Raw genomic sequence first — 15805 nt, 5'->3', positions numbered from 1 at the left:
ATAATAAATATATGTTCTTCTCTTCTTGCTTATAATTTATCGTTCCGTAAACCTATGCTAAATAATAATATATATATACGTGTCACGTAAATTTGTTTCCGGCTTTGCGTGTGTGTTTGTCATCCGTCACACGCAACCATTCGATACATAACCCATTTCCGCTTTTCGTTCATAACGAATACATAACACAAAAATCAGTTCATTTTTTGTTCTTTCGTGCTCCGTTTACAATTTTGCCAAAAGTTTGATAACATTTTTGTGGGGGAGAAATTGTGTTTTCCTTTTTTCCTTTACGTGCACAATGTAACAAACCGCATTAAAATAGTTAGTGGGAATAAAATCGATCTTCTAGAGATAGTTTTACAGTTTTAGCGTACACATGTTTGGGGATGCTATGGAAACTTGCACCGTACCGTTTTTCAGTCCCAAATTCAACATCCTGAAGCTCTAATTTTCCGATCCGGGCACAAACTTACATGGAAGAGATTTTCTACCTTGTGTTTATCTTTTCCCATTATCATTCGTTTCCTAATGGAATTTAATTTGATGTGTGTTGAAAATGGATAACCTCTATTGATTGGCAAGCGGTAAAAACTGAAAAGAAAGTAAATATAAACAGATAAAACGGTAGAACGATAAAAACAGTTAAACAAAATCAACAATATAAAACAATACACAAATGGTGTTGCTAATATGGTATGTTTAATGAGAGAAAAAAATTAGGCAATAATCCTTAAAATAGTAACTGCTTTGAAATAAAACAAAACCATAACGTAAATTAAAATAGTAAGTTTGTAACATGATTTAAAACAAGCTACGGTAAAATCGGGCAACATTTTCCCAGCCTTCTACATTCCGGTGGCCAGTAAGCTTAACGGACATTTGCAATTGCTTACGCTAATAATGAAACGAATCAATCGAACGTAATAGATTGCTAAAGCAAACAGATGTTCACGCAACGAATGCAACTTTTCAAAGCCTTAAGCACTTGTGAGGTTTGATCTACGTCTCTTTCGTCGGTTTCGTTCCTGGTTGCTTTTTGCCCACTGGTTGCTTAATGTAAATCCTTAAGACGATTGATTTGTACATTGTTCATTTGGGAGTTGGTAGATGTTTACGAATCCTTTTTGCTGCAACGTAACTGTCGTTTGATTTGCGTCTTTTGCAACCACGAGGGATATTTCCGTTTGTTACTTGAATCAAAATTGAAACCAAAAAGTAATTTTTGCATTTTTTTCTAATAATTAGTACGAAAAGTTACACACACACAACCAAGGCATCAATTATATTCTACCAATATCCTACCTGGAATGGTTTGTATATTTTTTTCTTACACGTTCATTTGCAACTCTCTCTCTCAAGGTCTTCATTCTTCATTGCCGTTGGAGCGATTTGATTCATTATCCTTTTCGTTACTGTTGGTCCGTGTGCTATTTACGCCGTTCTATCTAATGGATGTTGTGTTTGTGTGTGTGTGCGTATGTTTTTTTCCTTTTGCAGTTTTCTATTCCATTTTTACCTTTCTGTTTTTCTTCGTTTTAGTTGAAAAGGTTTCTTAGCGAAAATATAAGTATATGCGTGTAATGGAATCCTGACACACTTGTACAGTAAATGCAGCTGCGCTATTTTGATTCTATAATTGTTGTTCGGTTTCTATTGTTCGTTTGACCGGCTTTGTATTTTTTGCTGTTTGTGTGGGTAGTTATAGTTTATTATTTTATTGTTGTCTTCAGGATTCGGTAATTCGTGAGGCCATTAAACAAACTGCAGATATATTAAATGCTCATTAAACTCAATTTGAAAACATAATAGAATGTAAAAAAAAATAAAACTTATAAAACATGCCGCAATAATGACCGCTTCGGACAGAAAGCGTAAACATACTGGTTGTTGATTAAAACAACAAGAAAACATATTAAAAACCAACTCAGAATTTACTGAAATTGCGTACGTATCTTTTATGGCAGATTAACACACGTAACAAAACAAAATGCGCGATGAAACTGCATCGCTGCACGATGGAGAGCCTCATAATTAGGTTTACAGCATATCCTCATCGCCATTATGAAATGTACAAGCAATATCGTTAAACCGTGTGCACTGTTCAATAGTTGTATATAGATGCGATTTTTTTGTGGTTTGGTTTTGCTGTTTGTGTTTGTATGTGAGCGCGTGTGTGTGTGTGTATATATAGGATTTGGTTATTTATTGTTATATTCTGCAACACACAACCAACGCCACCACACGCCTGTTCCGCACTATTTAAATAGGTGTAGGAATGTGTGTTGGTGCATATTGGTGTGCCTGCGAATACCAGTTCACTGTAGAGAGTATTTTTGATAGAAAAAAATGCCTTCCAAAAAATGCTACTTGAGTTCGTGAGTTGCACGTTTTGCTTATTGACGTGGGAAGATACTTCCCTAGGTTGACGACAGACGCCGCCTGTTATCCTTCATTCCGTTTTCGAATTACTGCGGTTTTGCATATTTTTAAGATGTGTTTCTCTTTAATATCATAACTGATTTGCCTGAAACAATTGTCCCTTTGCTGGAACTCGTACAAATGCTTTCACCTCTCGCTACTCGGCTGTACGGCCCCATGCGATAGACGCACTATCGTGGCGCAGTGCAGTGAAAGGAAATACTTTTGTAGCTTGTCTCGAAAAAATGCCATACAAAAATGTTTGTATATTATTCACATTCACATTCCTTTTCAGTCAACTTCTTGTTCCGAGGTGAACAAGCTTCTTTCCGGTGCGCTTTTTGTTTTCATAACGGTTCTAACAGAGCTACCATGCGCTATCTGATTTGCAAATTACAATCAACATTTCCTTTTAAACCGTAGTAATATCTACGCAAAACGATTAAAATAAAGACGAAACATTGGACGTTTGCACTAATGTTTTCACTTAGTTGTTTTCGCAAGTTACAATCTTGCAGTTACACTCGAAGGAGAGATTGTAAAAAAAAAAGGATAATGGCCACAACGAACGGCAAAACAAATTGTACGAATCGGTTTGAAAAGAAAACAGCACGGTTATGGTAATGCGAGCTTTGCTAGCACATTTTACTCCGTAGCGGAAGCGGTGACCGCGGCACCTTCTACATCGACAGCATCGCCATCGTCATCTTCCGGTGTTGTTTTAAGCGTCGGCAACGGTTGCAGCGGCTGGAATGCGGATCCTAGCGATGGTTTCAGCTGGAATGCGGTAGTGCACGGTTTGAAGCAGGCCGTGTTTGTACTGGTATCGGCTTCAGTGAGTTTTAAATTAACCTACAAAAGTAAGCCAATTAATGTAGCCACCTCTTCCACCAACTCGTTCACCAGCAAGCTGTTACCTTTTCACAACCATCCGGTGGTTCGCGGGCTAGGAATTTGTTGATCCTAGGCGATGCACTCGTCGTGACGGCACCCTCATCCGGTGACGTACTCTGGCTACCATCGTCCGAAGACAGCGTATCCCCGAGCGGTGTTTGCGTGTTGACCGAGCGCGTATCACCGGGACCGCCGACCAGCGAAACGGCCCCAGCACCATGGAACAGATCGGCCAATGGTGCACGATGTCCTTCCGGAGTGCCGCGCGAGTACTGGTGGAAGAAAATATTGGGTTTAATTCGTTGCTCATCACTTTTTTATTTCCCCGATCTATACGCACCATCTCCAGCTCGGCCCGACAGCTATGCTGCTGGCCAGGATACAGGACCAGCTTTTCAATCTCCTGGTTCAAACCTTCGACAGAGTTACGCATCGGCCGTATGTGTACGGGCGGACAGGTACGTGTTGGTATCGACACTGGGCTTGCTTTTGCTAGGTGGAAAACAAAAAAAAAAAACAACAGAAAATCAATTCTCGGTTCGCATCCCTCCCTGTAACCGGGCTTACCATGATTAGGGCTAAGCGTCTGGGAGCTAACGGAATGTTCACCGCGATGCGTACGCTGCAGTCTTTGTCGTATCACTTTCTCCATCTTCAGATCAGTCGGGGTCGTCGCATCGGTACGGGTAATTACCGGCGACGACGAGGTGGACGACGGGGACGGACCGGCCACGTCGGACGCCTGTGCCGCGGACAGCATCGTGCCGGTGGTAGCGCGCGTTCGCTCGAGAAACGATTCCTCCGTCTGGGTTGCTTTGTCCAGCTGCAGAAGGGTCGGCGTTATCAGACTCCAGGCCGGTGCTGGACGTAGATAAAGTGCATCGAGCGATGCCGTGCGTCGTATGCAACCATCGTTAAGAATTTTTCCTAAAAAAGTAAAAAAGTAACTTCGTTTTAGCAGTTGGTAGTAGCATTTTAAATTTATGTATTTATTAATTATGCATGTAAGATAAAGAAAGAGCAAAAAAAAACACACACATCTCACAGCACCCTCTAGCAGAGAAAAACCTTTTTTGCACGCTTACAGGGATAATCGGTCTAAAAATATGCTCAAACAATTTAGCTAGAAAAGGGTTCGAAGAAAGCCACCCTCTCGGTAGAATGATTTATATAGCCCCCCGTTGCACACGGCACACAGTGTACCGGCATTGCATTACGACGAGTGCCATGATTTCAAGGATAACTGTGCTAATGGTATGCATGCGTACACGCGCACCGGTGTTTCTCGGTGTCGGTGTAGTAGTTACTACACGGAACGGCGCTGCGAAGCAACTGCACTTCTCGACGACCACCTTTATGTTCAAGCACCGGGACGAGCAAGCGTGCACCGGTGTGCGCATGCAATGGCAGGAAATGAAAAACCGAATCGATTAGCAAAACCCGGGGTTGCGGATGGTGGTGGTGGTAGTCAGCGCACTCGCGTTTAACAATCCACCACTACCACCCGGGAAGGTGCGCTCGGGGATGTGGGTTCCCGAGCTAGGGGCTTTTAAAAGGTTTTAATACAAAATACAGTCTTGTTCGGGCAAATCGTTCCCCCCAAAAGCGTAATAGTATCCTTCTCTGTGCATGGTTGTAGTGATGATAGTACGTGTATACGCTCTCACACACTGATACGCGGGTCGCGTACTCCACCAGGATATGTGAGGAATCGAAGAAAGGAGACAACCAGCTTTGCCAATCCGAAGCGGTGGGAAAAGGATCACATCAGGTTGTGCTTCATTCTGCCCAACGGAGAGGACACAGCGTAGCGCGCTACGATACGCGCGTGCATTCAATTTTGAAGATCAAGGACACTATTTATGCGTTGATTGAATGAGTATCCTTGTGGTAAGCAGTGCTCTTTGTTCCGTTCTCTCTCTCTCTCGATTGTTCGCTCGAGAAACCGATATTAACTGGAAGTTCCGGTACGGAGTTTGCCTTTGTGTTTTGCGAAATCAACAACAGGCGCTAATGAAGGAACTTCTTCTGTTAAAGCTCCCTTGCCTTTCAAGGTCCAGTACGTGCTTGCAATGAGAGGGTTTGGTTTCCGTTTTTTTCTTCTGTCCCAAGGGGTTGAAAACTAAAATGCCCTTTTCCTTCTTTCGTCCTTTAACAACTTTGGGTGACATTTGCAAACAGGGCCTAAAATAAAACAGAAACCCAGAAACGAGACTATCAATGCTTGACATTTTCTCCGACAAGTATCGGGTTAGGCGTTACTCGGAAGGGTCACACGTATTATTACACAATTTCTCGCGAGGGTTTTCCTTTTCCAAGTTCAGCTTCCATCCCACCTAGGTACACCAGTGGTGGTTCGGTTCTATTTCCAGTCGAGCATAGAGGCCTCACCGCTATATAAACGCCTACGTCGCCGCTTTTGTGAACCACCGGGTCCCCGTTTAGAGCCAACACGGTAGGCCCACCGGGTTTGTACACAATTTCCTGCCACAAACACACCGATACGTTTTGGAGGGCCGGCCGGGGAACAACAACAGCACCAGCAGCAGGACCGACACCACACCGCCGAGAGATGGAGCGTTTGTTTGCGAGAGCAAGAGAAACCAACCGGAGCGAAATTCCGGATCGCTGAACGTACGGACGGTTTTCATTGATAAATAACATGAGCCTCTTGGTCGAAGTCCTTGCGTACAGCCAGAACGGGATAATATCGGTCCCCTCCTTGCGTCGTAGCATGGCGTTGCGGTGCGTAACAATTCTGTGCGTTTGTGTCTGTGCGCTTTCGCACTAGCAAATGCCGGAATTGGATGGTTTATGTTCAAAATTGTTGGAAATGTTAAAAATAAATGCTAGCTGGAAAGCTGAAACAATGTATCAATTTGATTGATGGATTGTGTGGATTATGTATGGTGTGCGCGACTCTGCAACAGAAGTCAATGGCACGTACGCTGGTATCGTTGAGAAAAATGTACAAAGGAAAAACATTATCTCAACAACGAACTGGATAAACCCGCAGTATTAATCTAATATAATTTCCCGAAACAAGGTTTGCGAAATATTCGGTAGCTTCTTGGAAATTCCTTCTTCTGTTCAAGGCAAACTAGGTACTAGGCGTCTCCACGGCACAGGAATCATTATGTGAGCTTTTCCTTATTTTACGATATAAAGGACATTTCTGAATCAACAACATTGAGCAAGCTTTACTAATTAGCTAATAAGTAAGTTGATTAAATACGTATGTAATATACAAAAGCACAGTGAATATGTTTTTATTGTATAAAAAGCAATCCAATTGCAATCCATATTCGGTCATGCTTCCAGTAACGATCTTCCCACGCACAGCACGATGCACTTCACCACACTGTGCGTAATTTTTGTGCGTAAAACATTATGCGCAGACGTTAGATATTTCTAGTTCCACACAAAAAAAGGACAAACATTAATGTAAAATGCGACCTGTACATAAGATGTCCTGTTGTTAAATGATAGCATATCACGCTGATTTGCACAAATCGAGCTGCAGCTGAGAAAATCTGAGCTTTCGAACGGTAATGCGGATTGCATACTTATAGGCGTATTACTGTTACTGCTACATTTAAATATTTCCCACAAATATATGTTTTTTTTCTGATATGTTTTTGGTGATAAAAGTGTTACATTTCATTAAATTGAGAAGGCACAGCTTTGCTATCCTATTAGGATAGGCACGGCAGCTCAGATACCGGTCGGTAATGCCGGCTGCCTCGTTCCGACACTACGTAGTGGGCCGTAAAAGCGGGGAAAAATTACGCCGCGTAGTAGTAGAGTGGAAAGCCCGGGGCAGCGCGGAGGATGGTACTCGCTTTGGAGTTTTGCAAGTGCTACTACGATGTCGATTGATGCGAATGATGGGATATGCACCTTGGGTAAATGCGAGTACAAATACCGACATAGCACCAGTCAAAGAGAGCCTCCTCTCAAGCGAGAGCGAAAGGAACATCCCATTTTGGTGAGTGTAGAAACGGGAATGTTTTCCGAGGACGATTTTCGCAAAGGATTGTGGCTTTGTTTGCGTAGCGGACGGACCCACACAAAGAAAGGGGTTGGTTTTAGTCGACAAAGGCCGAGGAGATGGTTTGCTAAAAAAATATACCTGTATGTAGGAAACGCATAAGAATTGGGATGATACATAGCGTCGTTCATACACAGCTATGGTTCCTTGGATGCATGAATTTTCCTCCTCCCATTCCAACACCCTCTTTATCGGCCGATGAGAAGAATTCATTCATTTCCGCCTTTGCCGGGATGTTCCGGAAGGGATTACGGGGAATAAGGGGGATGGGAAAGGTTTACCTTTGCACGTCAGTGCACCCGGGCTCCGATTGCCACAGATGGCATGTTCCGGTGAGATGTGCCGGACGGGTGGGGACAGCGTGGCCGACAGGGACTTTCCTGCTCCGGTGGCGTACGATGTGCTGCCGCAACCGGAACTGGCCGCACCGCTAATGTTGCTGGGACTGCCGGTTTGTTGGCCGGTAGCGCTCGTACCGGAACTTCCACCCGAACAGTGAATGGATCCGGTGCCTCTCAGCAGCAGGGAGCTGACGGGCACGAATGCCTTCATCGGTTCGTTGTGTTTCCGCACACGGCTGGACATGGTTGTGCTGATCCGAAACAACCGGTGGACAGGTGGGTTTGAGTGCGTGTATGGGTTGTTGCTGCTCCTGTGTTACTCTGCTTTCCACTCCCTAGCGGCCACTGCCTCCGATCACCATTGGCCGTCTGAGTTGCTGCACCCGGGCACGGAACCATGCACGGTGCATCCGGAACCGGGTGCAGGGGTTGCTTTTCGCGCTACGCGCAACCGGAACCAGATTTGATGGACAAAGAAAGCTTCAAGATGCACTTCACTAGTTCCCTCCAAACACCAAACACAACCGTGCCCTTTCACACTGCTTATGAGACAAAATCAATGTGCAGCAATGCACCGGAGAGGGTCGCCCTACACATTCACACACACACACACACCCTCACACTCAGTGAGTGGAAACGTGAAATACGATACAACACACACGCCTGCACAACTGCAGATTCTCGAGATTCGGAACAATTCACTGCGAGCAAGATTTCAGCGACGAATTACGGTACAAATCGCACAACATTTCATTCTTACCACAGATTAGTCCACCAGTTTGACTTCACACGAACGTTTCCAACAAGTGAAGGTTCCGAAAAACTCGACACAACTTCTTCACGCGACCATTTCAACCTCTCTGTTCCAAAGTGGTGTAGATTATATTGCCATGATAAAGTGTTCGTAACAAAATCCGAGCCCTTCCACAGTGCGATGTGTGGTGCTTGTGTGCGTAAAGGGCTGTTGTTTTGAGTATTTATTTTCATTGATTGTCAAGCTGTGTATAGGCCAGAGTTGAGTACTGGGGGTTTGTCTCTCGGTACCCAAATAAACAAAATGTTGAGAGCTGGTCTGATAAAGAGAGAAAAGTAATGTACTAAATAGTTTTAGTACATGATAGGGGTATGTTTTTGTAGATTCCTGTGCGGAAGGCGCATAAAATATTTCTGGTTGTAAAGGTATTTGAGGTGATTTCTAGCTTTCTTTGACTTTATTCACCCGTAGCTGTATAGCCAGCCCTGCTTACGAGGGATGGGTCCGGATGGGATTTTAGAACGGTTCTGTTTGAAACGTATTTTTTATAAACATTTATACGAATCATGCACATTTTTCGCTCTGATAAATGCACATCACCGGAACGCCATCTGAAGACAGCACAATCTGCGTTCACGAGCGGGAGATCACGACACGATTTGGGTGCTGTAAAAATTGTTCCTTGGGTCCATCTGTTTTCCGCTTGAAGGGCTCTCACAACTTTTCAGCTGTCAACAGAAATGGCAAAAACAAGCACCTGCCATAAATAAAAAGGGATAAGCACACAACGAAAATTTTAGCGTTAACAACTTGTTCAGAAAGAGCATCGGATTGTTCAGATATCGCTGTACTAGTTGCTTTCGAATCCGGCAATTCAAATACCAGATTGTATATTGCGAATTGCTTGCAACTAGCTTGACGTTCGTAACATTCAAACCGGGTCCGCATGAGTGATACAGGTTGGTGATACACAGGTGAAGCAGAATTGTAGGAATTTCAAGAATGTCTCTTTCGTGATGCACAGATAAGGAGAAAATGGCTAAATCAGATGAGGTAAAGCCAGCGGCTGAGCCAGTCGAACCAACCAAACCACCGGATATTGATCCGGAAACGACTGCATCGGCAGCCAACGCTGTGGAGCAATGGCGTAACTACCAGCAGGCTTACAGTGCCTACCAGCAGCAGTGTGCAGCGTACCAACATTATGTACAACAGACGCAGTTCGCTCAAACGGTAGAGCAGCAACAGATGATTTACAATCAGTATCTAGAGCAGCATCGTCACTATCAGTATCAACTGCAGCAGTACGAGCAGTACAAGCTCGGGAATGGTTTGGGGCCATACGGTGGCACCCTTAACTGGCAATCGGTCAATCCGATGCAATCGTTTCCGATGGATCCAGGTATGATGCAGCCCGAATTTCAGCAACCGATAGGACCACCGTTGGGTCCGTTAGCGATGAGACCTGCTAACGGCAACTGTCCAGTAAAGGCCAAAGGTGCACCGGATGCGAAACATCGACGTGATGCAAAAACGAAACCGAAGCAAAAACCTCCTGTCCAAGAGAAGAAGAATGAGCTGCATACGAAAACCGTCATATACTGTACGTATAATGTAATATATCGGTCTTTGTTTCGACCTTTCTCACTAGCGCTCCCATTTCAGTGAATCCGGACGATGAAAAGCTACTGCCACAGGAACTAAAGCAACTGTTCGGAGACTTTCACTGCAATCTCTGCCGCACGCGCATGAACTCGCACATCTCGGCCAACATCCACTACCAGTCGAAGGCACACGAGAAAAAAATTAACCAGTGGTTAAAGGAATATTGTGTGGCCACGGGCACACCGATGCCGGTACGGCAGCGGCCAGCACTAGAGCTGGCCGCAGACACGGCGTCCATCGGAAAGTCGGTGTTCCACTGTGAGGCGTGCGATCTGGTACTCACCTCGGTGCAGCACGCAAACCAGCATTACACCGGCAAACGGCACTGGATGGTGGTGAATGGGAAAAAGCTCCCATCCGGCAACGGTCATTATAATACCGAGGGCAAATGGATCCGAACGTAAGTAGCTGTGACCCGGGAACGAGTGTATGGAGGAGAGTCTAGCGGGCGTCGTCGCTACAATCTGTTACAGCACAGTCTGTTCCGCAAGAGCATGTATACGATTTGAATTTTTGATGGTATGTTTTGTTGAAAATCAACCATTTTTAACCATAAGCGACAATGAAGCTGATTTCTTCAGTTTGGGAAACTGTGCTTCACTTTGGGATTATGTTTTTACAGTTTACTATGCATGCATTACAACTGATCTGCTTGTTTTTCCTAAAAAGTTCATTCAAATAGTGCTCTTAATTGAATTGGACCTGTATACTTTTGATCGCTTTGATCGCAGATTGCATGCATCCAGACAAATATATTCGTCAGCTTTACAGAAGGGGCATGTTCTAGGAAACAATCAAGATAACATATCATCAAAAAACGTTGTAACACTCTGATCGGAACAGATTGTCGATAATCCTACTGAACAAAGGTTCTATTTCCATTTTCAACCTCGCTAATGATCGTTACGGTACACGCAGTTACGATCGGGTAGGTTAGACTTCCGCAATCGAATGGAAATTGGATCCACTTGTTCCCAACAGGACAATGGGCGGCCTGGAATTCGCGTCGATAATCTCAACAGCTCTGTCTTATTTTCCCTTCCCACGATCGTACTGTACTTCGTGCCATTTCTCACACCCGTTGCTCATCTGAATCTTACGAAACCGATGCATTGTCGGTTGTCATTATCCATCTTCCTTCCCGTGGGTCTGAGGGTTGTAGACAAAAAAAAAAAAACACTCAAAAAACGGAAGCACAAATGTACGAACGGTGAAGCGAAAAGGAAACGGGGATGTGCAGTATTCCGTTTTCCGATTGGGCACTCCGTGTGCCGGGTGTTGATCCTATTCGATACCGCTTTTGTCACGGAATGAGCCACTGGAAACTCCACGATAAAACGATGGAATAGGATCAGTAATGAAAGCAATCCGAAAACGAAAGTGATTGCACGATTGGAGTCGACCGCGCACGTGTCCAGCACGGTTCAACTAGACACACAGACAAACACACACACACTCACATACATGCGCGCGTTTGCGTTGGGTGTACAGGTGGTCCAAAACCAACTCCAGTCCACATCGGCTGGTATAAAATAGCGGCAGGAACTGAACGACCATCTTCTTCCCGCCGTGATGTATCTTTATTTCAGCGCATCGTTGGGCGTATTCTTACGGTGAGATGTGCTTCGAAGCGAAACAATGCTGCAGCTGGTGTGGTGTCCTGTGTCTCTTAACAAGCGCTAACTTTACGCCAAAAACGGTACTGGGAAGGTATATATTGAAGTAGCACACGGATTAGAACAGGTGCGGGTGAATGGGGGAAATGCTGGGCGATCGTTTTCCGGCGCAAAACAATGGAATCGATCGGTGTCATTTGGTATCTACAGTGATTTCTTTCTTATCACAATACATATTATTATTATTGCTCTCGGGAAGATATTACATTTTAAATGAATTTCCTTTTTTGTTGCATCACTGTGTTTTGTTTTGTAGCACCAACATTGTGACGGATGTGGTGGTGCCCTCTGCTGCTGAAACGCCATCTATCGAAGCGCCATCCACTGCAAAGCCTTTGATTAAGAAGCGACTACTGGAACCGCTAGATGCGAACGAAGATGCGACACGCAACGGAGCGAAGAAATCTCGCCTAGAACCACCACCGGAACCACCCCAGGAGCTGATCGCGCAGGTACTGGCAGCTGATACAAATTTCGCGAATGATGTCGTTATCCCTCCGATCACCGAACCGTCGCCCGTCGTTGTCACACCGGAGGTGCCGAAGACCGTGCTCCCAACGGCTCAACCCATCGTAACGATCAATGTGGATAGCGATGACGATGTGGTGGAGATGATCAAGGCTCCCTCTCCACCCGCAATGCCCGTTACATTTCCACCGACGTCGGCCAAGGTTGCAGAAACGACGCTCGAGCAGGAGCTTCGCAAAAAGGATGGTCTCACGTGTGTGGATGACACGGGCACGTTCTGTTTGATTTGCGAAACATCCGTCACATCGCGCTCGGAGATGGTGACACACCTGAAGGGCGCCAAACACGTGAAGAAAGCACGTGCGATGGGTGTAATCGTGCGGACCACCCCGTACAATGCGTTCGACACAATCCTGCGCAGTCTGTCGGTGCCGGCCCGCCAAACGGACTGGTCCCTGTACCGTATGCCGTCGGGGAAATTCTACTGCAAAACGTGCAACCTGATCGTGTCCGACGAGAAACTGTTCGGTCAGCATTGGTACGGCAAGAAGCACAAGTTGAAGCTGCGCCAGGAACAGCAAGCCGAAGAGGAAGCACGAACGGCAGCCGTTAATACTACCACGATAACGGGCGGTACAACAACGACCACGGAAAGTCCGTTCGTGGAAGACGATCATGATGTGGTGATACCGATGGCAGCTAGTTTGTCAAACCTGGCTGGACCGGGTCATAGCGTTGGTGGTGCGACCGGAACTGGTCGCAAAAGGAGACCATTCAGCAAGAAATGGTTATACTTTTACCGGAAGGCAAAATGGGCCCAAGTTAACAACAAGTAGATGAATTGTGCGAGTGACTTTCAAATGCAGTAATGTGTGCTCGCTTTTTAAAAATAAATAACATATTTAATTTCTCGTATCTAATATCGTCATGTTTGACGTCTGGCCTTGTTAACCGGATGACATATTTCCGTTTTTCATAGTAGATTCCGAGAGTAATAGAACAATTTTCAAAATTTTTGATAACAAAAAGAGCCATTCGTATGAAGATACCAACTGGACCTTAGCATTACAATGTAACACGAATTTATTTTACAACGCCCAAAGGGCAATCAGGATGGTTGGAAGTAAGTGAAAAGCCATCGAATTCACTTAAAAGCCATTAACTGCTAGGCCTGGGTGAAATTTGATCAAAAGGAGAAAAAAGAGGCTAAAGGCAATCTCTCTCCATTACGGTGGACGAGTGAAGAGGTTCATACTTCCGAACGAATCCATTTGCTTTCAAAGTGCATTGTAAAATGTGCTTGCAGCATGTAATGTAACACGGTGATCATAATAAAAACTAGAACCTCTTTTCGGGTGCTTCAAATTAAGAGAAACACAAAGCTTTATTTCACCTACACATGCGGTTAAGGGAAAGCAAAGCAGCAGGGCAGAGAAAGCATTTTTGCTACACCACCTGTACACCCGGCACACGGCACCGTGTTTGATTTAATGCATTATATTTCGTTGGGGTTTTTTTTCTTCAAACGTATAAAAATGTAATGAAACACAGCGAGTGTGATGGAGGTATGAAGAGGATAAAAGCTTTAACCCGTCAGTTCCATTACACTTCCGAGCTTGTTGGTTGGTTGATATTGGAGGTTTATTGCCGTGTCATGTGCACCCTGGCAGCGAGGCTAGTGGCAATGACGGTATTGTTATTCCTGCCTGTGACGAATGTGACATATTTGGGGGTACGGTAAATTAACCCCGAAGAAGCTTTTTCGGGGCACTGTAATCCGTGGATCCGTGGCTGTCAGGATGGATTACACGGTGTTAAGTTGTTCGTGAAAGTTGTTTTTATTTTACTTTGCAAACAATTATGAGAATTTCGCTGTTTCATAGAGTTGTGCGTCGAATTTGGCATGACACGCCACTATGCTATGATGTTATGGTTTAAAAAGGAGTGGCTTAGTTGTTATTAGGGGACGGGGACTAGTGTAAAAGGCAGCAGTATGTCGCTCTGTTGAAAGCATCACCACCGATACTGGTTTGAAATAGAACGTCACATTAATAAGAGTCTGTATCTTTGCACAGAGTAAATCTTCTATTCTCAAATCGACAGTAACGATTGTAACTGGGGGCTGTGTCCAAAACCAACCAATGTTTGTCCAATGTAATCCCTAGCAAGATCCCCAGTTTAGTGGAAGTCGAACGTTGAAGCGGATTTCGGAATCTAAAGGTAATAAAAGCAAGAACATAAAGCACGCGAAGCGCAGAAGAATTAGGGCAGATATGTTATGACCATCCAGTTTCGAAAGATGTCTTTAGATGCTTTTTTTGTTTCCAAGTGCATGCTTTATCGCCCATCGCCTAGGCAAGACATGTGTTAAATTCGAATTAAAGCATAGCATTTAAGCTAGTCCTCGCTAGTTCCAACTGCTCCAGATGTTTCCACCCGAAGATGGAACGCCATGATGGCGGAACGATGGGATGAGTGCATTTGTGGAATGTAATAGAAGACCGTTCCATTTGCTGATGCTGGTGATAAGTAACCCGTATACGGTTGCATGTCCGGGTTGGTGCAATTTGTGTAAAGTGCTACCCAGCTCTATCCGATGTTTTACTGCCATTCCGATGTTTCTTTACCACCATCTCAGTCATCTCCAGGCGAGCTCACTTTTCTGCTGGCCCAATAAATCTACCGATGTACTTGAGGAAATCCCAAAACAAACCACAAATTAATTCTCCTCTAAGGTGCATCAAATGCACCTGATACACCGCTAGAGACAGCTCGACCCGTTGCCGATCATTGCCCATATAAGGTGCTAACGTTTTCATCCATCAATGGAAGATTTGCTGAATCAATTTCCTACCCAGCTCAGGCGGCTGCTGCAGTTGATGAAGCGGTGACTCATCGGTGACTGACTAATTGACGACTCACTCACAGCTCCTGTCAGCTAGTTCCGGTGATTTCTACGCCGTGTACAACCCCCAAACGTAAGCCATGCTTAAGAAGCTGTCATCAGCGAAACAGATAATGAAGCCGTCGATGAGTTGCACTTTTGTCCTTGAGCGCGGCATGAACCTGGAGATGCGATGTGCTAATTTCGTTGCAATGCGCTCCTAGGCGTCATCTGCCCAATTCACCGTAGAATCGTTGTCTTCTGATTACGTCCAATTCCATGTTTCAATAAATTCGCGAAGAAAAATGTGTAGCAGCGCCTTCGCGACTAGCCACTAGTCCACTTTGCATAGCTATTTCGCATTCCTCCAGTTCAGCCGGGAGGTGTGTCCTCCATGCACACTTAACCGGTGGGGGCTTGTAGTGCATTTTAATCGTCCAATCGGAAGATTAGTATGCAAGCGCGTGTGGTGTGATTCATGCAACATAAAATCAGCTGTTCAGTGCCGCGGCTCTCCACTGGGCAAGACCTTCAGTCGGGCGATCGGACCAGAGTACCGTGAGTCAAAGTGGAATCTGGAAGTGAGGTGGGAATTTTGTCAACTCGCGATATTTCCAACGCGATAAAGACGCATTATTATAGGTGACAAAC

General features: G+C 44.9%; 2 protein-coding genes across 2 annotated transcripts; one reads left to right on the top strand and one right to left on the bottom strand.

The window, feature by feature from the left end:
* Positions 1 to 718: 718 nt before the first annotated feature.
* LOC128309464 (protein FAM117B-like) lies at positions 719 to 8592 on the bottom strand. Its single transcript, XM_053045863.1, has 5 exons — positions 7648 to 8592; positions 3883 to 4242; positions 3656 to 3807; positions 3339 to 3587; positions 719 to 3273 (listed from the first exon to the last, which is right to left on the bottom strand). The coding sequence occupies exons 1-5, from the start codon at positions 7949 to 7951 to the stop codon at positions 3067 to 3069; spliced, it is 1272 nt and encodes a 423-aa protein (XP_052901823.1). The 5' UTR covers positions 7952 to 8592; the 3' UTR covers positions 719 to 3066.
* A 652-nt stretch (positions 8593 to 9244) lies between these two features.
* On the top strand, positions 9245 to 13177 carry LOC128304817 (uncharacterized). The gene is made up of 4 exons (XM_053042057.1): positions 9245 to 9420; positions 9486 to 10064; positions 10127 to 10526; positions 12059 to 13177. The coding sequence occupies exons 1-4, from the start codon at positions 9408 to 9410 to the stop codon at positions 13104 to 13106; spliced, it is 2040 nt and encodes a 679-aa protein (XP_052898017.1). The 5' UTR covers positions 9245 to 9407; the 3' UTR covers positions 13107 to 13177.
* The last annotated feature ends 2628 nt before the right edge of the window (positions 13178 to 15805 follow it).

This window comes from Anopheles moucheti, chromosome 2 (genome assembly GCF_943734755.1).
Source record: "Anopheles moucheti chromosome 2, idAnoMoucSN_F20_07, whole genome shotgun sequence".
Classification (NCBI taxonomy): Eukaryota; Metazoa; Arthropoda; class Insecta; order Diptera; family Culicidae; genus Anopheles; species Anopheles moucheti.
The sequence above is the reverse complement of the archived record's forward strand: the minus strand, read 5'-3'. Positions and strand labels throughout refer to the sequence as shown.